The sequence below is a fragment of the Heptranchias perlo genome, chromosome 9, assembly GCF_035084215.1.
Source record: "Heptranchias perlo isolate sHepPer1 chromosome 9, sHepPer1.hap1, whole genome shotgun sequence".
NCBI classification, from domain to species: Eukaryota; Metazoa; Chordata; class Chondrichthyes; order Hexanchiformes; family Hexanchidae; genus Heptranchias; species Heptranchias perlo.
In genome coordinates this window covers 62,131,913-62,158,969 of record NC_090333.1, presented here as the reverse complement: position 1 = coordinate 62,158,969, position 27,057 = coordinate 62,131,913, and the positions used below count along the sequence as shown (strand labels likewise).

The following is a 27,057-nucleotide window of genomic DNA, read 5'->3' as shown; positions in this document are numbered from 1 at the left end:
GCGAGGGGGTAGGATTTTTGTGCGCTGCAGCAGCAATGTCAAGGGCTGCTGTAGCTATATCAATGGAAGTAGCCACTTGACGATAAGAGAGATGAAATTCATCTTCGGTGGGGGCGCCATGTGGGCAATAGCGGATCGGCCACTCGTTATACACCTCGCCAGACTTTGCTTTCCATTGAAGTCAATGTATAAAGGGCGATCTACTACTGGCCATTTTACATCCCTGAATTTCATTCCCAAGAAGCTGAATAGGGAGTGCAGAATAATTGCATTGTGACCATAGTTGGATTGCAAAAATGAGTTTTGGGTGCAAAATATCTGGATGGGACAAAGTATCTGGCTGAGAAAAAAATCACTGGAGGCAACAAAAATGCAAAGAGAGTTTCTGACAAGGGACCAAGCCAGCACAGGACCGTCAGGCAACGATCCCTCCATTGGACATGGTTGAACCAGTGGCAGGGCTATATTCATGACATAGCAGAAGGAGGTATAGAGCTTTACTATTGGCACATGGTAGCCTGCCACCACAGGGGAAGTACTCAGGAGAAATGTTAAAATTGGATAGCCATGTGATGAAGAATAGAATACTGGAGCTTGGTCTTTAGTTGCTTCCAAGCCTTTATTCACAGAGGTTCCCCTTACACACACACCACACTCGAGCTAAGCTCTTCCATGAAAAAGATACAAGAAAGTCCCCACTACCTGAATACAATTAACACTCATTGATATAAATCATACAATTAACAAGAAATAATAGAAAAGGTTCTCAATGACACATGCCATACACCGAGACTAAGGGGAAGCATCGGGGTAAATAATGAAAAAAGTATGTACACAGATCACTCACAGGGAAATAAATTGGTTGCACTTTAACCAAATGTTGAGTGGTTACTTCTGATGATGCAAAATAAAGTAACAGCAGATCAAATGATGGACATCCAAGGTCGTTGAGGTAGTGGAGAGGACAGTTAGTAAAATGAATGTTTCAGGCCTTTATGGTGAATGTATTCTCCATGAGAGACTAGCTTACTGCATATCCTGCACCACCAACACACTTGGATGGAAATTGTCAGAGCCTGGAGCCCTATTTACCTTGAGCTTCCTATCTCTTTATAATGTACATTATTTTGTGATATCAAGAGTTCCAGTCTGCTCTCCCCTTATACTCCTCCCTCAAATCACTCATGTCTCTCCCACTTTTAGTTGTAAAAGCTGTTGCAAAATAATGATTAATTAATTCCACCACTTCCCTGTCCTCAGACACCATCTCCCCACTCTGACTGGTGTACAGTCCAATGTTCCTCTGCACCCTTCTCTTGCCCCTGATGTTCCTGCAAGAATGCTTTGCTTTACCATTTATATTTTCTCTTGTATTTTCACTCATGTTCCTTCCTCATACCTCTGATCAGTTTCTTGTTGTCCCTCTGCCTGATTTTGTGGCTTTTCCTATCCTATCCCGTCCCCATACATTGCAGAATGCAAGCGGCTTCACACGTGCAGATCACTCAAAAACATTTCCGTGTTTTTAATTTTCTACATGTTTACTCAGCAATGACTTCTGCTTTTTTCAGGCCCAAAGGAAGAAACGTCTGATGATTTCTGGAAAATGGTGTGGGAACAGAAAGCAACGATCGTTGTCATGGTGACGCGCTGTGAGGAAGGAAAGCGGGTAAGTCCCTGTCCCTATAATTTATCATTTACTTTTAAAAAAAAATTATATACACCATCCTTTGATGTATACAATCCTTTAACGGTAGCAGAACATATACCACATACACGTCTGAAGCACACACGAGAGACTTTCTGTCAATAACCTCCTGAACCAAAATTAGCTATGGAAGAGGCGATACAAAATGACTTAACTATGAAGGTTAAGTTCTGTTCCCCCTTCAGAGCTTATTGTTTCTCTCTGGTTCATTATTCCACGAATTAATCTTTTGATTGCAATGTTGTAGCTTTGACATTTTGAGCGGTACGGTTATGTTCCAGATCGTGGGAGATCTGATATAACTGAGAGGGCCATAATGAAAAATAATGCTAATAAAATCATGGGCTTCTTATGCTGTGGATATTTAAGGAACCATTTCATTATTTGTACAAAGTACAACTTAATATCTGAAATATTCCATTATAAGAATGCGTCCGATTTAACAAAAATTGATACTGGATGTTGTTGCACTCCATTTTTATTTCATTCTCTGCCATCCTGAGCATTCTGTATTTCACAGTCAAGATTGTTGGCAAGTGACCCACTCACAGGCCCCTGCCAATACCGATCTTCTTCTGTTTACTTAGAGTGTATCAGAACTGCCCAGTTGGGCCTGTTCACCAATTTTTCCTCCCTCGTTGCAAATGCATGGTCATCAATCTGCATCACCCCATGACAGCAAGTCAGAGGTCAGGCATTGACAGTACCGACCTGTGCCCTATTTTGTGATGCGTTTTCTTTAACATTATTTGGATTTCTCAACTTTCAATTTCAAAATATAAAATTGACTCTTATCCGAATGGGCTTCTTTGGGGGGAAAAAAACCTGTAGAATTTAATTGTCACTAAAACCAACCTTATTTTTTCAGCCCAAATGTGCTCAATATTGGCCAACAATGGATAGGCAGTCCAAGTCCTTTGGTGACTTCACTGTAAGAATTAGCGAGGAGAAGTGGTGCCCAGACTATGTTATTCGGAAGCTCTTCATTTCACATGTAAGTTTGAATAAGCCATTTATGGTTTCTGCTCCAGTCACGACTGATTTCTGTTATAAGACTTACTGAAGAGATCACTAATTGATATTTCGCTATGTTTCTTCTTCAGAAGGAAAAAACTCCTGAGAGAGAAGTAACACACATCCAGTTCATTAGGTGGCCAGACCATGGTGTACCAGAAGATCCACATCTCCTTCTTAAATTGCGTCAGAGAGTTAATGCATTCAGAAACCTATTTAGCGGTCCAATAGTTGTGCACTGCAGGTAATGAGAATGTTTTAAAAGGTAGCATTCTGCCATAGTCTGGAAGTGATTTCTTACTTGTTATTACTCATCTATCTGTATGTCTCATTAACTGAGTTAGCATTGCTGTGGCATTCCCAATCTGGGCAAAAAATGTCCTTCAAGTAAACAAGCTGACAAAAATTATATTATATTTTGGCCTACTTTAACAAAATACAATATAATTAAATGTTTTTGCTATGGAGTATATACAGGGTAGTATTTCTTATTATAATATTGTCATCTGTGAAATGCAACTGGCCAAGATTTTGTCACTTTTGCTATGTTTTTGCAATACTTTTGTGTCAACTTTTTCCATTAAAATACAACTGGTTATGTCAGCTTGTCACACTGTAATTACACCTCCCCGCCACTTGTGGGGCTGGAGTGCCTTTAACATGGAATTTCCAGCTTGGCTCCGAGAAGGAGCTGTCGGATTCTCCATCCCCCGTGCCGACTGGCGAGCTGCCGGTGAGCGGTGGTTCAGTGCCCGCAGCTTGCCAGCATTATCCATATGATACCCAGCACTGCCTGCCCAATATCCTCCTAAAGTGAAAATCCTTCTCCTCGTGTTCAACTCTACCGAAGATCAACGACCAGATCACTTTTTAGTTCCTGTTGCTGATCTTTTAAAAAAAATTAAATGATTAAATATAAGAATAAATATATCTGATAATGTCACCTTTAATAGTCCATAGATGGTATAAATTTGATATTTGATGGGCGCTGTATTTTGCCGAAATAAAATACGCCAGGATCACTCTTGAGTTTTTAGTCCAAATGTCACTTGGTTTATTTTTTCATGGGCTCTTGCTTCCATTGTGTGTCAGTTGAAACCATTTATTTCAAGACCAAAGCAAATACTACAGATGCTGGAAATTCTGAAATAAAAGCAGAAAATGCTGGCAACGCTCAGCAGGACATACCATGTGCCTCTCTCCACAGATGCTGCCTGAGCTGCTGATTGTTTCCGGCATTTTCTGTTTTTATTCCATTTCTTTTTAAGTTTGCGTTTAATCCTCATGGTAACTGATTGTTGCGCTACTTCACAGTGCTGGGGTGGGTCGCACAGGCAGCTACATCGGAATTGATGCCATGATGCAGGGCCTTGAGGCCGAAGGGCGAGTGGATATCTACGGTTACATAGTTCAACTCCGTCGGCAACGCTGTCTCATGGTGCAGGTTGAGGTAGGCTTATCTTTATAACAATACCTTTACTTTAGGGGTCTATGTACACAGATCACTAAAGTGTAGTAGTCAGGTACAAAAAATAATCAAAATGGCTAATGCAATGTTAGCCTTTATAACAGAGGGCTAGAATATAAAGCGTAAGACATTTTTCTACAGCTACACAAAGCACTGGATAGACCACATCTGGAGTACTGTATACAGTTCTGGGCACTGCATCTCAGAAAGAATATATTGGCCTTGGAAGGAGTGGAGTGTAGATTCACCAGAAAGTTACCAAGGGTTAGATTATTTGGAGAGATTAGTATCGATGGGGTAGATAGAAACTTTTTTCCGCTGGTCGGGGAGTCTAGGACAAGGGGACATAAACTAAAAATCAGAGCCAGACCATTCAGGGGAAAGTTCGGAACACTTCCTCGTGCATAGGGTGATAGAAGTGTGGAACTCTCTCCCATAAAAAGCAGTAGATGCTGGCTCAATTCATAGATTTTTGCCAGCCAAGGGTATTAACGGATATGGAGCCAAGGTGGGTGGAGGGAGTCAGGATACAGATCAGCCACCATCTCATTGAATGGTGGAACAGCCTTGAGGGGCTGAATAGCCTACTCCTGTTCCTGTGTTCCTATTTTCCTATGTTTATACAAGCTGACTGTGGTGTTTGTGACTTATCCCAGCCACTGACATTAGTGTATCACTGCAGAAATGTAGAGGAGGGGGAGAGAGAGAAGTGGAATGGGGGAGCGGCAGAGGGAGGAGGGAATCATCACAGCCAAACTTGATCCTGTCTTTTCCACACACCCACACACCTAGGCTTTCAGCAGCGATCACACAATAGCCATCAGGATTCGAAACCATTCTGTGTGACTCAGTACTCGTGTTGCATTTTCCTGCTGAAGCATCGAAAGAGACCAGCAAATCTTGTTTTAAAAAAACTCATACAAACCTATTGAGGTGCCTAACTAATTAGTGGGGAGGCGGTGCTATTGTTAGTCCCTATAGTATAGTGGAGGTGGTTTCACTTCTAACAATCTAGTGGGGGGAGTCTAGCAATTACTAGCAATCAGGTAATTTCCTGATGATTCAGGGAAATGTCCGCATGCAATCCCTGACAGTATAGTTCAGATATGTTTATGTGCTTCTGTGATGATCTAGGGAATGTTTTGACTTTTGTGATGGAGTTTCTGTTCTATGACTGCCTAAAACTCCCATTGCAATGTTTCCGCTTCTCACACCAGGCATCCTTAAGACCTCTATGGGTGCCACTGATTTGTATACAATTAGCGGTCGTTTTGTTCTGTGGGCCTCTGTATACTGGGTTGAGATGGCCCAAACTCATTTATGTAGAACCGTCATAGAAGAGAGAGAAAACTTTTAATCCTATAAGTCTGGGCTGGAATTAAACCCAGGTACCAAGGTCAATTCGCTGTGTCACCCATGTTTTGGTTACAGTTGCTTTTGTTTGTTTGATTTTACATATTTCATTCTTTCAATTTTTACCCCGTCATCACACCCCCAATCATACAGGGCCAAGAGAGCTGGTGATCAACCAGCAATACTTGTTTTTCACCATGTCTGCTAATACAATTCTTTGTTGAGCTGGCAGGGGTGCTAAAATGAAACCCAAGGTAGAATCCCAGGTGATTTCCCTTTCTTCCCCCCCCTCCCCCCCCCCCCCCAATCAGTAGGACGCCTAGCTTCTGCCGTATCCTCTGCCGAACGACACAGCAGAGCTTGACGACTCTCCATATGAGGAAAGATGGACTCTGACATCTGAGGCTGGGACTAGGCTTTTGAATGTCTGACACTGCCTGTGGGACTGCAGACGATTCATCAAATCAGCTTGAAAGCCCAATGAGCTGTTGATTGAAAATGTTGATTTATGTCGACAATCGCTGTTATCATTAGGCGTTGGCGAGCTTCGCTGACATATTAATGTCTTAATAAATGTATGTTCTATTGCAGGCCCAGTATATTCTGATTCACCAGGCTTTGCTGGAGTATTATCTGTATGGTGAAACTGAGATCAGCCTGTCTGAACTACCCAAGCACCTCACTAACTTTAAAAAGAATGACCTACCTTCCGAGCCAACCCTGCTGGAAGCAGAGTTCCAGGTGAGTCATTTATCTAAAGAAGTTAATCTGTAGAGTCAACATCGTAATCAAATAGACCAGCAAATGTTGTTTTAAAAAACTCATATAAACAATAATCAAATGATAATCAAATAATAGCAAATGTAGCAAGGCATGGAAAGGGAGTCACTGATTTACTGTTTGTTTAGCTGAACTTCAGGCTGACTCTTTATCAAATTTTAGAAGGCAGAAAGATATTGCCACCTATAACAAGGGCGAAATACTTCATGACTTAACAGAGTACACAAAATAATTTCAATTGTCCAAGGTACTATTTTCATGGCTTTTGAACTTAAGAAGCATGATTAAATAAATCCATTCTAACTGAGCGTTATTAAAGAGATTAAACTGGGTGTTTTGTTGCTGGGGAAGTGAAGCCAGCGTCAAGTGATGATGGATTTTGCTGTAGCTATACACTAATTTGTGGTGTTTTGGGTGAGATGTAATAAAGAGTTTTTTGAGACCTAATCAATGGGAGCAGTGTGGGTTCAGTAAGCAAGAGGGAGTAATGGGTAAAATTGTTGATGTGCATTTGTGCCAAGAATGAGAGATTCATCAATATACAAGACCGAGATGAGGAGGAATTTCTTCATGCAGAGGGTTGTGAATCTTTGGAATTCTCTACCCCAGAGGGCTGTGGATGCTCAGTCACTGAATATATTCAAGGCTGAGATGGATAGATTTTTGGACTCTAGGGGAATCAAGGGATTTGGGGAACGGGCGGGAAAGTGGAGTTGAGGTCGAAGATCAGCCATGATCTTATTGAATGGTGGAGCAGGCTTGAGGGGCTGTATGGCCTACTCCTGCTCCTATTTCTTATGTTCTTATAAGTTACCTGTTTGTGTATAGCAAAGTGGTTGCTACTGCTGGTGTCACCTGTGCTAGTCTAAAAGGAGCTAAAAGATTAAAAAGTGAGGGTTGTGGTGACCTTGGCTGCCGCTGGCAGTGCCATCTTTACAATTTGGCTCGCTGTGTTGGTCTGACATTGATCTTTTCTTTACAGCTTTGCCTGTGATGTATACACATCGCAATATAGTTTATATTATTAACCCAAATTTCACAATTAGTTTATGTAAACTTTTTAAAATCTTAAATTAGTTCTTTCAATGTAAAGAAAGAATGAATTTGCATTTAGATCGCCCAATTTATATTCTTTAGATGTCCTAAAGTGCTTCACAGCCAATGAATGAATTTTGAAGTGTAGTTACTGTTATTATGTAGTCAAATGTGGCAGCCACATTGCACATGGCAAGGTCCCACAAATAGCAAATCTTCAGTTCTTCAATGTGTTGATCAAAGGAGGAATGTTGGTCAGGACACAGGGATAACTTCCCTGCTCTGCTTCAAATAGTACCATGGGATTTTTTATATCCACCTGAGCAGACAGACAGGACCTTGGTTTAACGTTTACTCTGAAAGTCGGCATTTCTGATAAGGCAGCATTCCCTCAGTACTGATTTTAAATATCAGCCTAGATTTAGTGCTTATCTGTGGAGTGGGGCTTGAACCCACCACTTTCTGCCTCAGAGGCAAGAGCAAAGGTTGGCACTTAAATCATGGGGATAGGGGTAATTTGTATAATAGGAGAGGGCACTCATGCCAGTATTGGAGCGAATGTGATCAGCTCCCTCGTGGAGCTTGAACCCATAACCTTCTGACTCAGAGATGAGAGAACTACCACTGGACCAAAAGACCACTGCAACACACAAAACCAGGTTTAATTAAACCTGTACTGACAATCTAAAGAATGAAGAGAATCAAGTGTAAAAAGTTGACCAGAATGTGGATTTATATGCTCATGTCAGTACATCGTTTTCTTTGAAGCACATTATAAAATAACTCAAGAAGCCTTTTACTTGTTTAATTCATCTGAGTTTATTGAAGTGGAAATTTAATCTTAATTTGTACACGTCGTAGCTGGTACTTACATTAATTTGCTATAAGTTTTTCTCATCTACCTCATTATGGTATTAAGAAAGGCTTCACCCTCTCAGCCTGTACTGCAACACACAAAACCAGTGAATCTCACTAACAGTGTCACTGTACTTCAGACATACAGAACACTGCAGTGACTGTCATAATGCAGTATATTTAGTCCAACTTTCCAGATCATTTACACCCAATACTAACTTACAGCTCGGAGAAACTGGATGACATGAGAATAAGATAGATTCTACAGGGACGACTTTCTCTGTTTACTGTTAGCAATGAAATTGTAAATGTGCTTTTTATCAGCACGTTTACAGTTTTGCTGCAAATCACACAGTGAAGAAACCTTCCCCATTTGTCCTATAAATGTGAATTGGGCCTTGAAATTGCATTTTTGATCAACTACTACTATTGAAACAGTTTTCCTGCTTTTTTAAACTTGCTACTACTGCTGATTTCTAATCATTTGTTGCTGTAACAAGTCTTGTTTATCACCACTGAGTGCTGGAAGGTAACATTTAAAGAGGGACTCTTTCAAAATCAAATAAAATAGAATTATGATTTGCTTTGCCAGCTTTTTGTTTTGCTCTGTACATTACTGTTGATTTTTAAGTTCTTTTGTTTATGCAGTGAGGGTGAATGACCTAATTCGGGATTTTGGCTCGTTAGTTGGTGTGATTCATAGTGAAACAGGAATAAACCCAAGTTTGAGGGGAAACCTGTAAACTTGCTTATGAAGCTGTAGGGAGCTAGGAGCTTGGAGCAGTCTCCGTGTTTGAAGGAGAGATTCTTTAAAGACCAGCGATATCAAAAGCTGATTGTTATACAGGCTCCTTCTACACAGACGCAATGTGGAACTGGCTATATGAACATAAGAAATAGGAAAAAGAGAATGCCATACGGCCCCTCGAGCTTGCTCAACCATTCAGTAAGATCATGGCTGACCTTCTACCTCAACTCCACTTTTCCACCTGATCCCCATATCCCTTGATTCCCTTAGTGTCGAAATATCCATCGATCTCAATCTTGAATATACTCAACGACTGAGCATCCACAGCCCTCTGGAGTAGAGAATTCCAAAGATTCACAACCCTCTGAGTGAAGAAATTTTTCCTTATCTCGGTCCTAAATGACCGACCCCTTATCTTGGGATTATGACCCCTAGTTCTAGACCCTCCAGCCAGGAGGAAACAACCACTCAGCATCTACCCATCTCTCAGAGTCAGGGGTGATCTTCCAAAATTCACTAGATTCTAAAACCTTCCCAGTGGATTGGAAGATGGCAAATGTAACACCACTATTCAAGGAAGGAGGGAGAGAGAAAACAGGGAACTACAGGCCAGTTAACCTGTCATCAGTAGTCGGGAAAATGCTGGAATCTATTATTAAGGACGTGGTAACGGGGCATTTAGAAAATCATAATATGATTAGGCAGAGTCAACACGATTTTATGAAAGGGAAATCGTCTTTGACAAATCTATTCGAGTTTTTTGATGATGTAACTAGCAGGATAGAAAAAGGGGAACCAGTGGATGTAGTGTATTTGGATTTTCAAAAGGCATTTGATAAGGTGCCACGTAAAAGGTTGATTCACAAGGTAAGGACTCATGGGGTTGGGGGTAATATATTAGCATGGATACAGGATTGGTTAATGGACAGAAAACAGAGAGTAGGAGTAAACGGGTCATTTTCAGGTTGGCAGGCTGTAACTAGTGGGGTGCCGCAAAGATCAGTGCTTGGGCCTCAGCTATTTACAATCTATATTAATGACTTAGATGAAGGGACCGAGTGTAATGTATCCAAGCTTGCTGACGATACAAAGCTAGGTGGGAAAGTAAGCTGTGAGGAGGAGAACAAAGAGACTGCAAAGGGATATAGACAGATTAAGTGAGTGGGCAAGAAGGTGGCAGATGGAGTATAATGTGGGGAAATGTGAGGTTATTCATTTTGGTAGGAAGAATAGAAAAACAGAATATTTTTTAAATGGGGAGAAACTAGTAAATGTTGGTGTTCAGAGAGACTTGGGTGTCCTCGTACAAGAAACACATAAAGTTAGCATCCAGGTACAGGAGGCAATTAGGAAAGCAAATGGCATGTTGGCCTTTATTGCAAGGGGGTTGGAGTACAAGAGTAAGGAAGTCTTATTACAATTGTACAGGACTTTGGTGAGACCACACCTGGAGTACTGCGTACAGTTTTGGTCTTGTTATCTAAGGAAGGATATACTTGCCTTCGAGGCGGTGCAACGAAGGCTCACTAGATTGAGTCCTGGGATGAGAGGGTTGTCCTCCGAGGAGAGGTTGAGTAGAATGGGCCTATACTCTCTGGAGTTTAGAAGAACGAGAGGTGATCTCATTGAAGCATGTAAGATTCTGAGAGGGCTTGACAGGGTGGATGCTGTGAGGTTGTTTCCCCAGGCTGGAGAGTCGAGAACTAGGGGGATAATCTCTGGATAAGGGGTCGACCATTTAGGACTGAGATGAGGAGAAATTTCTTCACTCAGAGGGTTGTGAATCTTTGGAATTCTCCAACCCAGAGACCTGTGGATGCTCAGTTGTTGAGTATATTCGAGACTGAGATCGATAGATCTTTGGACTCTAAGGGAATCAAGGTGGGAAAGTGGAGTTGAGGTCAAAGTTCAGCCATGATCTTATTGAATGGCGGAGCAGGCTTGAGGGGCCTTATGGCCGACTTCTGCTCCTATTTCTTATGTTCTTATGTGAGTTTGGGGCTTTTTTCAGAGTTGGAAACCCTCAGTACTTCCATTCTCAGTTCCCCCTCACCTTTAATATGGGAAAAGAACCAAAGGGAAGCTTTCAATTAGGAAAAGTTCTGAAACATCATTGGGTTAAGACTCATTTTGAGGGGGAGAAAAAGAAAAATCATAACTGGAATAAGCTGGCAATTCAATTCCAAAGAGTGGTTTTCAATCTGTTAAATATTTCAGAAAAAAACAAATGTTAAATTTTTTTTTAACTACATCAGTAAATAACATTTATACTTCTTATTTCATATCACTGAATCTTTCAGAGGATCCCATTTTATACTGAGTGGAGATCACAGATCACAGGAAGACGGGGAGAAAATCAAAGTAAAAATCGTTCCGTTTCAGTGATCCCATGTGAGTATTAAGTTTAGCTTTCTTTCTAGCTCGTGATTTATCCTGGGTGTGCATGTTCTCGGTTTTCTTTGCTGGCACTCCTTTCTTATCGAGTGTTCAGGCGTCTTGAGTTAGCTTAGACTATTGAATCTGAAGGGAATACACCAGTAAAACATCCAGGTACTGATTCAAGTTAAGCCCCCAAACTGTCTCACTGAGCTCACAGTGATAAAAAATTAAAACCTGCCAAATATTGGAAATCTGAAATGAAAATTCCATTGACCTGTCAGCATCTGAAAGAGAATGGCAGGTTGAGAGGGACGATTTTAACTTCCTTCTCCCAGCGGAAACCGGGGAGTGAGAATCAAAGCACTAGACTCACCTTTGGTTTTCTATCCCACCACTGGCTTAATAAAAGATACAGATCGAGTATCTGTAATATTAATGATTTTCAACAGGCTCTGTCTTGGAAAAAGAAACCTCCTGAGTACAAATTGCTTCTTTAAATTACAGAGATATTTATCATTTTTCCTCTTTGATACTGTCTTTGATACCCTCCTACCTCCTGCCTTCCTGCTTCCATGCTGACCATTTCCAGCCAGAAGGATGGAACCTGCAAGGAAACAGACCACATATTCTCATAAATGTCAGTCATAGTTAGAGAACATCAAAGAGAAGGGGATTGTCTTAATGGCAGGAGAGTAGTCAGGTTTCAGATTTGATCATTCTGCACATCTCCACAAACTTGGTCAGCCTGTTGAGTTAAGCACTTATTCTTATTGCTTTTTTAAGCTGAAAACAAGTTAAAATGTCCCATTTTTAAAACTTATTTTCTAAAAAGGAAGTCTCACGTATTGGATTCTCCTTGCACATGGTGCTTTCTTCTTACCTGCTCTCTCTTTCTTTCTCCTCTCTCTGTCTCTCTCCTCTCTCTCTCTCTCTCTCTCTCTCTGTCTCTCTCCCCTCTCTCTCTCTCTCTCTGTCTCTCTCCCCTCTCTCTCTCTCTCTCCCTCTCTCTCTCTCTGTCTCTCTCTCTCTCTCTCTGTGTCTCTCTCCCCTCTCTCTCTCTCTCTCCCCTCTCTCTCTCTCTGTCTCTCTCTCCCCTCTCTCTCTCTCTCTGTCTCTCTCCCCCCTCTCTCTCTCTCTCTCTCCTCTCTCTAACTCTCTCTCTGTCTTACTCAATGTTCCAAGATTGTTGAGATTTCCATCACAATATTACTGCATGGGATTGATTGCATGCATCAGTCTATAAACAAAAGACACTGTGTTTATGTTTACTTTGGTACTATTCTGAAATGATTCTAGTGTATGGTTTATAAATTTGTTCTTTTTTAGATGATTACAATAGAGTAACTATCAAAATGGAAGATGACAAAAGCAAGGACAGTGAAAATTGCAGTGACACTGATGCATCCTCTGATGACAGTGAAGATGAAGAATCCATTAAATATATCAATGCTTCCAACATAGGCGTATGTATTAGCACAATAAGTTACAACAAGTTACATTTGTATTGTGCTTCTCTCATAGAAGACCATCCAAATGCTTTGTCAGGGGACAGTTGGACACTCAACAGGAGTGAAAGAATTGGGTGGAGGAGACCAAAAGCAAGATGTAAGAGGGACGTTTTTAGGTTGGGTGGGGGGGCGGCTGTTAAAGCCAGAGACTGATAGCAAGGCAAAGTGAGTTGGAAGAGAATCCCAGAGGAATAGTCACTGCCAGCTGCTCCGATGGCAGAGAGGAAGAAACAGGGAAGAAGCAATAATCCAGAGCCAGAGGAACGGAGACTACAGCCTAGTGCATAAGGCTAGAAACGGTTTCCTGGACTGGGTGGGGAAAAGCTGTGATGGGATTTGAAATTGTTTTTGAAGATCTTTCACTTGATTTACTGGAATACTGTGAGCCAGTGGAGCTTTGTGAAGATGAGGGAGCTGGCTGTGTGGGTTCTTGTGTGGGAGAGAATGTGGAACACTGACTTCTGGATTAGATATGTAACACATGTAACACATGTGTTACATATCAGATAGCAAATCTTTAAGTAGTCATCAATACCCACTATCCTGACCAATATTAGGAGAACTTACAAATTTAAAATATTGGTTTTGAAAAGCAGGACCTGATTGGTAGTTTTACTAATAAACTATGTCAATCGGCAGTGTCCAAGGCCCAACCATCTTCAGCTGCTACATCAATGACCTTCCCTCCATCATAAGGTCAGAAATGGGGATGATTGCTGATGATTGCACAGTGTTTAGTTCTATTCGCAACCCCTCAAATAATGAAGCAGTCCGTGCCCACATGCAGCAAGACCTGGACAACATCCAGGCTTCTTGGATTGATAAGTGACAAGTAACATTCGTGCCAGACAAGTGCCAGGCAATGACCATCTCCAACAAGAGAGAGTCTAACCACCTCCCCTTGACATTCAACGGCATCACCATAACTGAATCCCCCACCATCAACATCCTGGAGGTCACCATTGACCAAAAACTTAACTGGACCAGCCATATAAATACTGTGGCTACAAGAGCAGGTCAGAGGCTGGGTATTCTGCAGCGAGTAACTCACCTCCTGACCCCCGAAAGCCTTTCCACCATCTACAAGGCACAAGTCAAGAGTGTGATGGAATACTTTCCACTTGCCTGGATGAGTGCAGCTCCAACAACACTCAAGAAGCTCAACACCATCCAGGACAAAGCAGCCCATTTGATTGGCACCCCATCCACCACCCTAAACATTCACTCCCTTCACCACCGGCGCACCATGGTTGCAGTGTGTACCATCCACAGGATGCACTGCAGCAACTCGCCAAGGTCTCTTTGACAGCACCTCCCAAACCCGCGACCTCTACCACCTAGAAGGACAAGGGCAGCAGGCACATGGGGACAACACCACCTGCACGTTCCCCTCCAAGTCACAGCCATCCTGACTTGGAAATATATCACCGTTCCTTCATCGTCGTTGGGTCAAAATCCTGGAACTCCCTTCCTAACAGCACTGTGGGAGAACCTTCACCATACGGTCTGCTGCAGTTCAAGAAGGCGGCTCATCGCCACCTTCTCAAGGGCAATTAGAGATGGGCAATAAATGCTGGCCTTGCGAGTGATGCCCACTTCCCATGATTGAATTAAAAAAAACTTTGTGCAGTTTAATATTTGCCATTTAGACCTGTTTATTTTGCTCCACTTTGTCACTATTTATTGATTTTCTAAATAATTGTGTATTATTGGTGTTAAACCCCGTTTCTGAAACATTTTTCCGGGGGCATCTCTCTCTTGTGGGTGAATATGGTTTACAAGTGGTAGGATGAATACCTGTAGCTTACATCATGACCAGTCCATGTGCTTCATTTAATTGCACGCAATTGGCCTATATTTAGATGTATTTTTGAGTTGTCATCTTTTATGTGCTCGTGTTTGCTTTTTCAAAGCTGTTGGCCAACCATTGCTCATTTCCTAGGTTGGCTTGGCATATACTTGTGCATATTCAAACTGTACAGTTTATATTTGAGGAGCAGTTCTATTAAAGCTTCATTTTAATCTGGGAGAAATCTATTCGTTCAGAACACAGGACCTTTGAACTGAGGAGGTGCTATGACAGTATCAAAAATAAAGGGAATGTTGGGAACTTTGCTTATAGGACAGCACCCTGAATTTTAATGATTTTAATCTGAAGAGAAACAAAACAGAAGATTGAAGTCTAGAAAAAAGTGTGGCGAAATCCTGTAAAAATAAAGTATGTCGAAAGGCGTACTTGATTCTACAGAGATTCTATCTCTGCAAAACTCTAAAGTGTGCCTCCTTCTGCGTTCTGTCTTTTAGGGATATTGGCATTCTGAAACATTGATTGCCACTCAGACACCGCTGCCTGATACCATTGCAGACTTTTGGATGATGGTGTATCAAAGAAAGGTGAAGATCATCGTAATGCTGGGCAAATTAAAAGACGACAAGGTAGGAGTCAGTGCTCAACTCTTCTTCATGACCTTTTAAAATCCCAGGAATATAATCCTGCTGATGAGCCTCCTCGAGGTTACCCTGACGCATAGTGCAAAATGTTTCATTTTGTGTTACAGATAATAACATTATACTGATAAATAGGAGATTAGAGATAATGAGAGAGTAGCTAACCTATCAGAGTACAGGTGCTTAAAGCCAAGATGTGTCTAGCAGTTTTATATTGCATTAATACTTTGAACACGTAGCACATTGTACAGTAAGAGATGGTGCAAATCCTAGAATATTCCAGGAGAGAGGGAGATGCAATCATCCAGGATGGCAAAAAATGGGCATTCCATTGGTCCTCACCATACATTTGTACAGGGCAGGTCGGAGATCATTTTGTTTCCACATAAAATTAATCTTTTCAAACCCGATTGACTGCTACTTTGAAAGTCCACGAATTAAGGGGTCATTTTCTAACTTTGTGCCGACGGCGAGGAAAATGGTGGGCGTGATTTTCGGTCCATTGATGCCAACGGATGGGACAGTGCGGGCAGTGTGCCTGCAATTGTCTGAGGTTCCTTGCTGCCCCGCACGTACAGAAAAATATGTCTGAAGCATACTCAGTGAACCATCTGCGCCCCAAGTGCTGCTCGTTTCAGTAGTTAGCCATACTGCTGGAATGTTCATTCTGTTGGTTCTGTGATGGCACATGAGGATAGAAAATCATTCATATTTTAGTCAAATCTGATGCTGTGCAGGAAGAGAACCCCCCCTCTTGCTGCTTGATAATTAAAACTAACTCTTGTCTGAGAGCACCTGACTGCAGGAGATTTGACTGAGAAATAGTTGCAAATGTTACGTCATGCCATGTGGTAAATGTTTGAATCACACTGGTGTGTGACAACGTTGCATGATTTGTTGTATAAATACCGGTCCCATAAATCTACAGGCCAGTGATCCCAGCACTTTCGTGGAGAATCACGCCTGCTGGGAACTTCTGTCGCTGACCCCGGCAAACTTTGCAGGGTCGGGGTGGTTCCCTAATTTACCTGCAGATGGTGGGTGCGTCTAAGGCACCTGCCATATAAAAGAAGCCAGAATGTCTGGCGTTGGTGCCCAGGCCCCTCGGAAACAAGTGGTAGCTTCCCTGCAACAAGCCCCTTACAAAGCTTTAAGATTGCTTGGAAAAACTTGCAGTCCCAAATCCTCAGACTTTCGGCCCATATGCTCGGCCTAGACCCGGAGGTGGTCCCCACGCTAGATCGACCAGTTTACCTGATCCCACCAGGCATACCTGCACTGACAATATATTGGGACCCTAAGAAGGCCTGGGGTGCAGGGACAAGCCCCAATCTTCCCTTATGCCAATGGCTTTGTAAGGGTCAGGCGGAGGATCCATCCCCACAATGACCTCCTGGAAACCTAGGTGCTAGGCTGGGAATCAACGTAACCAGGTCCGGACCTCGTTTCCAATCATTCCTGCTGGAAGGTTTGTTGGGAGGCTTTCAGAATGGTCGTAGATATTTTGGGCCACTCTTTGCAAAATGGTTTCACTACTTGTAACTAAACTGGATATTTTTGTTGAATATTAACACTTTTTACCTGTAGATGATATGTACTGAACTTGCAGAAATAACCATGACATATTGCAATTCTGAGGAACATTGTTAAATTGGCTAAGTGACAGGAAACAGAGTAGTGGTGAATGGTTGTTTTTTGGACTGGTGGAAGGTATACAGTGGTGATCCCCAGGGGTCGGTACTGGGATCACTGCTTTATTTGATATATATTAATGATTTGGACTTGGGTGTACAGGGCACAATTTCCAAATTTGCAGATGACACAAAACTTAGTCAACAGTGAGGAGGATAGTAAAAAAACTTCAAGGGGCATAGACAGGCTGGTGGAATGGGCAGACACATGGCAGATGAAATTTATCGCAGAGAAATGTGAAGTGATACATTTTAGCAGGAACAAACTAAATGGTACAATTCTAAAGGGGATGCAGGATCAGAGAGACCTTGGAGTACATGTGCACAACTCCTTGAAGGTGGCAGGACAGGTTGAGAAAATGGTTAAAAAAGCATACGGGATCCTGGGTTTTATGAATAGAGGCAAAGAGTACAAAAGCAAAGAAGTTATGTTGAACCTTTACATAACATTGGTTCAGCCACAACTGGAGTATTGTGTCCAATTCTGGGCACCACACTTTAGGAAGGATGTGAAGGCCTTAGAGAGGGTGCAGAAAAGATTTACTAAAATGGTTCCAGGAATGAAGGCCTTCAGTTACGTGGATAGACTGGAGGAGCTGGGATTGTTCTCCTTAGAGCAGAGAAGGTTAAGGGGAGATTTGATAAAAGTGTTCAAAATCATGAAGGGTTTTGATAAAGTAAATAAAGAGAAACTTTTTTACACAGCGAGTGGTTATGATCTGCAATGCGCTGCCTGAAAGGGTGGTGGAAGCATATTCAATTGTGGCTTTCAAAAAGGAATTGGATAAATACTTGAAGGGAAAAAAATTTGCAGGGCTACGGGGAAAGAGTGGGGGAATGGGACTAACTGGATTGCTCTTACGAAGAGCTGGCATGGACTCGATGGGCTGAATGGCCCCCTTCTGTGCTTTAACCATTCCATGAAATGAAACAGAACATGTGCAAAGTAGCACAGGTGCTGAGAATTATACCATTGATACAATAAAATTCTCTTCCGTTGATACCAAATGCCCTAGTGCTTTAATAATTGTACCTTAATTTAACATTTTTAGGATTGTACACAATATTGGGAAGATGGGAAGAAAACCTATGAAGATATTGAAGTCAAGTTATCTGATTGCAATAACAATCCAGAGTTTATTGTTCGAGTCTTTGAAATAAGACATACAAAGGTGAGGTTCTGTGATGATATCCTGAGGTACATTCTGAAATACACCACCAATAAATGTAATTCTATTGCAATGCTGCAAACTACTTGAAGATATCGTCCTACATTCCAGCATCCATCAAACAGTGTGGGTGAATTGATGCAAAATACATGTAACTTTTACAATGGATGAAACAAAGTGGCTTGCTGATCTGATCTTTCTCAGTAATTTTGAAACCACTTAAAGAACTAAGTAATATCTGAAAGGAGGATTATGTACCACCTCTTCTTGTCAGAAAGAGCCATGCCATCATGAAAGATGGATAACAAAAGGTCAAAGCGGAAAACATAATTGGTCTTTCGAAGTAAAAGAAGAAAGCTTCTCAAAAAAGATATTTTGCAAAATGTAACATTCAACATGGGGAAAGAAGTGTTGGTCAGGGAATAATGAGGTGCAAATCGTAATTTGATACTTACAAGGTCAGGAAATCAAAGTCTGTCCGTCTGTTTGTCTGTCTATCTAACTATTTATCTGTCTGGTTATTTCTATTCCTTGCTGTCTCTCTCTACGTCTCTCTCTGTCTAATAAGATTCTGTGAATGTAGTGAACATTGTGACTCGTGTCCGTCAGGACTGTTTGTCAATTTTTGGCTTCCTCATTGGTTAAGTTTGTGTGTTCCTTTTTCTAATTGGTTATTTTCAATTTTTATTATTTACCAATTAAATTGCAAAAAAACCTTTTTCCTTCAAAAAAATTTTGCCCAATCATTGCAGTAAAAAAAACTGTACAAAATGCATTGCTGCAATAAAAATTCATCCAAAATATAGCTTCTATTACAATTTCTCATTCATCCCCTTTACACACTGAAAATGAGCTTAATGACATAATTGACCAGTGAGAATTTCAGTAATTCATCAAAATATCACCAACTTATCCCTTATCTTCCCTGTCCCACCTCTCAATCACTGCAACATCCTTCCTGCAAAATTAGCATCCTTGATCCCAGGCAGAGCCCCTCCTTCTAGTAGACAATATCACACCAAACCACTCTAGGCTCTGGCCCAACTCAGGCCTGACATCTGAAAGCCCAATATGAAGATGTGCATATTTTGACTCCCTTCCTCCCTTCCTGTCCTCCAATGCCACCTCCAGCTGCTGTGCTTTCTCCCTCGGCTTCCTGTTTGGTGCCAGCTCCGGCCGCAATCCATTTCTCCCTCCCTCCTGCTGCTATCTGCCCAACAGATAAATAAGATCTTCCAGAGATAATTGCAGGGCCTCAGTGACAAACAAAGCTCAGTAACCATGCTCTAGGTCCCGAGGTCGTCATGTGCTGCCCGTATATTAAAATCAAAGTGCACCCAGCTGGAAATTAATGGCCAAACCAGATGTGAACATCATTAAGGTTTCACATCAAGGCCCAGAACTCAAGAAAAATTAGAATATAAAATAGGTCACACATAACCGGAAACAATCATAACTGGGAAATGGTTTGTTGTTTGGGAATTTGAAAACAAACAAATGATCAGAGTATGGTGATAAAATGGCTCTATATATTAGGCCATATACTGTCTTTAATCTAAATCTATAACCATGTCATAAGAATATATGAAATGATGAATGAGAAAAGGACCAATTAGATCCTTTACGATCGAAATTTATCTCAGACTCTCCTCTCCCATCTAATCCCCTGTGAAAAATTATGCATAGAACACAAATCTCAGGAAGTGGTACTGACTTTGTACAGAGTACTGATCTTAAGCAACTACCTAAAGCATTCGAATGGGCTGAGAGGGCTTGCTATTTTTGAATCTGTGGACTTTGGTGCAACACACACAGTTTAAGTCTGCATTGGTCGACATTATCTGTGCCTCTCAGCATTTTAAACAGGGATCATGTCTCCCTTCCATCTTCTTTTATGCTATGAAAATACGTCCAATTCTGTGAGTTTCTTCTCTCAACTTTTGGGCCTAGAACTGTTTCCTTTCTTGCCTGAACCTTATCAATGCTCTTTTGAAAGTAGACTTCACAAAATGAAGTGCATATATTCTGAATGTGGCTGCACCAATTACTTACACAACTTTAGAATAATTCATTTTAATCTCTAGTCAAATACCTACCAGATACATCCTATTAATTGATTACCTTTGCAGTGACTTGAAACTTTCCTTGAATGTCATTAATGTGCTGTCAATTTACTGAATGGAAAATGCTTATAAAATTAGTCAAAAGTTGGCTGCTGATATACCTCTTCATTTTTCAGAGAAAAGAAACTCGGGAAGTGTACCAGTATCATTTTCACGATTGGCCTGAATCAGAGCTTCCTGAGGATCCCAGCAGCTTAGTCAATATGATAAGGAGCATCAAGGAAAAACAGTCAAAGCATAAAGAACCTGAAAGTAACATAACACCACCTTTGATTGTACACTGCAGGTAACATCTGGGAGTATTAGTGATGCATTAATGCTTTTGTTGATTATTATTCACAACAAACGTTTATTTATAACACTTTTGAGATAATGCCTCATTTCTATAGAAAGGTGAATTAAGTAGTTCCTTTGCTTTGAGTTTCTGTGCATATGTTTTTTTTTCTTTTGTTATGAGTGATGAATATTTTGCTAAAGGTGAACGATGCCAACGCTGGGGAAATGCAACATTCTTCCATTCCAGTTACCCAGCACAGCCTCAAGCACTGTCAGATCTGATGTAGCATAATCAGACGTAGAGTTAACCGTGCTCTGTTTTGGCCTAATGATTTACTTAGCCACAGCCTCAGAAAAGCGTCTCCTTACTGCACTAGTATGAAGTTTTCCATTTCCCATTATGGTTATCTTCATGACCCGTCTGAATGAGATTGTCAATTTAGTCCTTACATGTGCTAAACTATAAACCATTTTGTCTTGTGAACTATCGCTCGCTGAGAGTTGAGTTGTGACAACCTAAACCCACAGGACCTTTCGAGCCAGCAGAGAGAGGAGGTCTGCAGTCCATCAGTTTAAGCTAGATTCAAAGCCAGGTCCCAGAGCTGAAATGGTGGAATACTAACCCACTGTGCCAATAAATCTTCCCAGTACTTCCTTCTTAACCAGACACAAAAGTCCAAGGCTACCACAGTCATTACTTCATTGAAAAATCATTAAGAGAACACTTTTATCAGTTCTACAGTGAGAATTATGTACACAGTCTTGACTTCAGCTTTCCTGATGCAAACAGCTTTAAGTTTACAGTAAAATCACAATAATAAATACTTATGTTACAAGAATTTTTCCCTCGCTGTATGATATTACCAATAACAGAGTAAGGGGGTGTTCTACAAGGCTGATGCTGTGTGATTGAGATTCAGGTTCCTCCCCTTTTGGCCAGCAACTCTGCTGGCGGTGTTATGGACGCCTAGCTAATTCCACAACAGTTCAAATCTAGAGATTGGTGGGAGTAACTTTTAGTATTGTAGCAAAGTATAACCACAGTCTACTTTATTGTCCAATTAATGAAGTCATGTCATGTGTATAAAGAATATTATCCAATAGTGGTACCAAAGAGTGAGGAGTAAATGACTGCTTCCACTCCAGGTAAACAAGGTTTCCGACAAAAGTGGGAGAAACCCTGAGGAAATTCCCAGCTGATATTGGTTCATTAGGCCTCTAAAACCTTTTTTCCTGAAAACACAATAATGCTTGCACATTACAGTGTGTGAAATTTAACTTCAGCTGGGGTGCAAAATGGGTGATCGTGGTTTGGCCGCCTGTTATCACAACGTTATGTGGAAAGGAAAATCGGCCGATCCACTTCCGCCCATTTTGTGCACACCCCCCCCCCCCCCGAAGTTGACTTTCACCCCCAAAAATATTCTTGTGTACCCCATACCTTTTAAGTCTCTTACATTGTAAAATTGTCATTTGTTTCAGTGATGGAGCCAAGCAGACAGGAATGTTCTATGCTCTGTGGAACCTCCTTGACAGTGCAGATACTGAAAATGTAATAGATGTTCTCCAGACAGTCAAAGCACTGCGCAAGCAGCGGTCAGGAATGTTCCTAACTTTTGTAAGTACTAGTTAATCCACCAACTCACTATTCCTCTGTATAGTCCCTCTATGTCGGCACCCGTGAATCCATTACCCACTTTCATCTACTGTATAATAAAAGTCTTCATATTTAATAATGTAAGCAGATCATGTTCACATAATGAATGATTTTCAAGAGGAACGTAAGCTGCTAGAGATACAGAAAGTCATAGTGGAGATGGCAATATCTCACACTATTAGTTACTCATTAAAGTAGACCACTGTTACGGAGATGTGAGTCCAGTACCCTCGGATAACAATATGACCCAACGATATTAAATTCGACAAAACAATTTTTAAAAAGTCCAGACTCCCAGAAATATTGGTGAGGAACAAAATTGTAATGCAGGTGACTTGGGGGAGGATTCCTGATCCGGTTTGTCCAATTGGATGGATGGGCAGCAGTGCGGAATGCTGGTCTTCCATCCATTTTATGACATGTGGTTGTTTCCTGCACGGAAGATACTGGGGGAAGGAAGCGCTCAAATGAAACAGCCAGGAGCTTCATTTAAATATTAAAATGTGGGTGCGGACACCCTCAGAAACATTTTCCCAACATTGTTGTGTGCAGGATGTCCATTCCTAATTGCCCATGTGAGGTGGTTGTAGGCAATGGTTGATATTTAAGAACTGAGTCATGTTCAGGTAAGTGTGTGGGAGATTTTGAGTCCTCCCGCCTGGTGGAAATGAGGTGGCAGCACCCCAAAAATGGTGGGGTATGACTTACCGCCCTCATTCCTGCTGATGGTGTGGCCGACGTTATATTACCAAGGGCCTATGGCTGGGCGGTCAAAGTGCCTGCCTGAGTCACCTGGTAGCACCCTTTAATATGCAAATAGGGGTCCTGTGATGTACATTTGACCTCAATTGCCATTTTAGGACTTAACTGGATGGAGCATGTGCTGTGCACACTCCATACAATTTTCAGCTGGTTGTCCAACTGAAAAGGAGCCCAGAAGGTAAGTTTTTATCTATGCAGGAGCAGGAGTGCTCCTCCGGGCTCCACATTAAAAAAGCTGGGTCGCTGCCACACTGGGTCCACCTTCCCTCCTGAGAATCGATCCCCCTTCCCCCCACCCCGGAACTACCCTTTTGCAGGCTCGGACAGCGGCTGGACTGCCGGATCGACAGGGATCTGGGTCTCCAAAGAGCTGTGCTATCTGCTGCAAGGACACATGCAGAGCCAGTAACAGTACTGGTTGGCTGCAATCTAAATCCTGCCTCTATCTAGTTCAGGCATGCTGGCAGGGGGGGGGGATGGTGCAAAAGAGCATCAAAGAGGCACCCTCCTTGCAACCTCCTCACCCAGTAGCACCTCTACTTCAGCATCAAAGAAGGAATCAATTGCTCGGTTGCATCCAATGTGCAGATTCATGCCTGCACCTTGAATTTCCTGTCATTCCATTTTATGTGTTAGTTCTTAACCTTCTCCCTTCAGTTGTTGTGATTTTTATCCCCCCCCAGTTCTAGTTCTTCCCTTTAATTGTGCATGTTCCTTTCAATTTCATAGTCGTCTTGTTAGTTGGCTACACCAAGTGCTGCAGCATTTATGTAAATCTCTTTTTGTTGTAGTGTTAATTAATTTTAAAGCAACGTTTGCATTTTTAACCAATGCCTGAAGATTTGCAAACAGTTCTTTTGAGCAAGAGAGGGAAGCTGTGCTATTGAAAGTCTTCCCCAGCGCTCCCTTCACGGTAAGTCCCTGATCACAGAAGTCTATTGAAAATGTTGACAAGTGGAGGTGAGGTACTTCCTCAAGGGCACATGAGGTAGGGGAGAGGAGAAAATCGAACGGAAGTTCAAGTACAAACATCATTGAAATTAGGCTGGGCAGAAAACGGTGCTCATCATGGAAAGATTCTAGAGGAAATTGAGATAGAAAGAGAAAAATAACGACATATTTTTTGGTTTTCTTTGGCAGGAGCAGTACCAGTTCCTCTATGACATCATTGCCAGCACTTACCCAGTGCAGAATGGGACATTAATATCTGACAACAGTCCTGCACAGACCACTGTAGAGGTAATCTCTGAAACCCCTCTGGAAGACGAATTGCAACAAAAAGCTGTTTGTGACTCTACTGGGAATAAGGAAGAGCTGTCCGCAGAGGATGATGGCAGCAGTAATAACAAACAACCAGCAGAAAACCCTATTAATGGACCTATAACTGGTGGTGAAAATGAGTGAAGAAAGGTTGCTGTGTGAGAAGTTTCGGTACTAACAGATCAATCGTTATATTTGAAAGGGAAACGCGAAAGTGTCGACATTAATTTCTTTTTTACTTGTACAAAACTTGGTTAATCACTGGATGCTTTCCTAAAAATGTTTGCCCGTATACAGACTGTTCAAGAGTGGCAATGTACTTGAACGTAAGTATGAATGTATTTTAATGAAAAGAATAGTTTGCTAATTTAAAATTCAATGAAAATGTTTTCGATCTTTCAGGTTACGCTAGCAATTCCAAAATAAAGAACAGAATTTTTTGTTAAATTTGACAATTTTTTTTATATATATTTTGTGTGTGTTGAAAAGCTAAATGCCAAATCTGCTTCAGGACGGGTTTTTTTTTGGCAGTGTTCACGTTTTAAAGTGTGACAGAGATGCTGTGTCACAGCTATGTTGAAGTTCAACATGAGCAAGAAGTATATTGGCAGGTTTATTAGGCTTGTCATTTTTAGCGTTTTATAATGCAGCAATTTTTCATTGTTCTTTGCAAATTATTTTTATAGTTGGTTTTCCAAGTTAAAGCTGTGCAGTTGATCTGCTTAAGATATCGCGAAGTGATGTATTTAACTATTTGAACTTACTTTACATCAGAAAAATATATTATTAGGACGGACCAAACCGATTTCTGGTGTACCAGACTCCGAGAACATAGCAAAGGGTCAGAGGACAGGTCATCTTTTATAAATTAAATATCACACTTCGCTGACAAACTCTGGAGTCTGGTCGCATGCTGAAGCCTGTCCTTTATATTGTCTGTAAAACAGAGCATAGCTTTGTAATTAAGTCAGTATTAAAAAAAAAACCCAGAAACCTTTGCCTTCAGACTAGGGTTTAGGGAAGTGTGCAATACAGCAGTAGCACCAGAGAACGGCACTGGGGATTTGCTGTGTGATAATCAAGCCTGACTTAAATAACATCGGATTCCGTAGAAAATATCAGTGATGGAGATGCAAGAAGGATTCACGGCAGTCTCGTCACAGTTGATTTGCTGAAATCTTGCTGCAATTTGGCCTGAGATGCTCTACCAACAATCGACTTTTCTAGTTATCAAAGGACGGGAAATCATATTAACCAATTGGGATGATCAAGCAACTGCTTGAAACCTGATTTTAAGATTTGACAGAGACACCCCGTCACCAAGAGTCAGTTGATAGTGTGTTGGAAATGGCAAATTTGAAAAGAACTGCCAACAAGTCTGGAGTTTGATGGTACTTGTCACTTTGTACTTCTCAAACTGTTAGTAATGGAGCAGGCAGGATGTGGATATGTTCCTTTGTTGTGATTTGGTCCATGGATGTTGATCAAGATGTTCTCCATTGTCCTTTTTGTAGACAGTTTTCTGGATTCATGTTATCCATAAAATATTGCCAAATAAGAGATATATTGCAACTCTCAGTGGGGACTTCAAGGAGTTAGCAGTGAGGCTCTACTCACCGCAATTCAAATAGCACCAGCAGCAGCAAGATGTAAAAATTGTTTTTTTTTTCCATGTTATAACGTGTCACTGTATTAACAGTTGAAGAAAATACAATAGAGGGATGGTTACCAGGAATTTGTTTGGTCTGTTAGTTTCAAATTGGGTAGAGTATATTTTGCACAAGAGCTTGCTATTTTCATTTTTGGATCTTTTTTCAACAGCTTAAAGTGTTTCCTAATGGCTGTTTATTTTTGTTGAAAAGTACATTGTGTAAAGATAATATGACATAAAACATTTTTGTACTAATAGTGTTTTTTGAATAAATGAAAAGAAAGTAATTTGGGTCACATTGTTTTATGTAGTATGAATGTAAATAAGGTCCACTTCTCAGCACAGTACAAGTCAACAGAAACAGTGAACCCACCAGTCGTCAGGCACTATCCAGATTCATTCTTCCTCTAAATGGCACAGGAGGTAATATGGTTTCGTACGATGCCTAGCTTACAGTGTTTTACACAGAGTAAATAATAATATTTATATTTTTACTATGAATTGAACAGAACTATCCCCATCAGCACTCCTGATGTTTGCGGTGCGGAGGGGTGGGGGATGTACAGACTTAACCTACTGTTGTTCTGAGCCACTCAGACCAGTTGATCTGTGCTGCGAGCTAACTCATCTCATCTGGGATACGAGAGTTGGTGTCGGTGGCCCTGGGCTAAAAAAAGAGAAAATAAATTGGCCAGGAATCCTGCTCCTGATCACGAATCCGATGCCCTTCATGGTTGTATGGCCTGCCAACACTCAACCGTGTATGCTTACACTCGAAGAATGGTCACTTTGGTGAGGTATTAAGGGCTGCTAGCACTTGTAGCACTGTAGCTTTGCTATCTGCCTTTATTTACAGCTGTGTGTGGATGGGACGAGTTCAACTTCATGAGGATTTGAATAAAGTTGGAAAAACAAAATCACCACAAGATTTAGCAATAATCACAACAGTCAAATCCCAGTCGTGTTCAGAGAATTGCACCAGAACAATATTCTGAAAGGTTTCAAAGCATTTACAAATATGGCATTACGTACCTTTAAAGCAACAATAAATCAAGAGTCCTTGTTTACTATTTAGATTCCATAAATGGTATGGCTATGGAAAAAATAATGTATTATTCCACGCGTTAACCCACAAATTAATTCATGTGCAGTTTTCAAGTAGATTCTCTATA

The 27,057-nt window shown here is 41.2% G+C and overlaps 1 protein-coding gene across 7 annotated transcripts in view; it reads left to right on the top strand.

Moving 5' to 3' along the window:
• Positions 1-26,172, top strand: part of ptprc (protein tyrosine phosphatase receptor type C) — a 211,058-nt gene extending 184,886 nt beyond the window's left edge. For all 7 annotated transcript variants that reach the window (XM_067990622.1, XM_067990623.1, XM_067990624.1 and 4 more), the window contains 12 exons: positions 1,572-1,669; positions 2,577-2,702; positions 2,812-2,966; positions 4,037-4,172; positions 6,135-6,284; positions 11,262-11,352; positions 12,667-12,803; positions 15,153-15,284; positions 18,040-18,159; positions 20,396-20,565; positions 22,038-22,173; positions 24,115-26,172. In XM_067990622.1, the coding sequence (XP_067846723.1) occupies positions 1,572-1,669; positions 2,577-2,702; positions 2,812-2,966; positions 4,037-4,172; positions 6,135-6,284; positions 11,262-11,352; positions 12,667-12,803; positions 15,153-15,284; positions 18,040-18,159; positions 20,396-20,565; positions 22,038-22,173; positions 24,115-24,378 (1,715 nt within the window). In that variant the 3' untranslated portion in view covers positions 24,379-26,172. The remainder of the gene's footprint in view (positions 1-1,571; positions 1,670-2,576; positions 2,703-2,811; positions 2,967-4,036; positions 4,173-6,134; positions 6,285-11,261; positions 11,353-12,666; positions 12,804-15,152; positions 15,285-18,039; positions 18,160-20,395; positions 20,566-22,037; positions 22,174-24,114) is intronic.
• Positions 26,173-27,057: the final 885 nt, after the last annotated feature.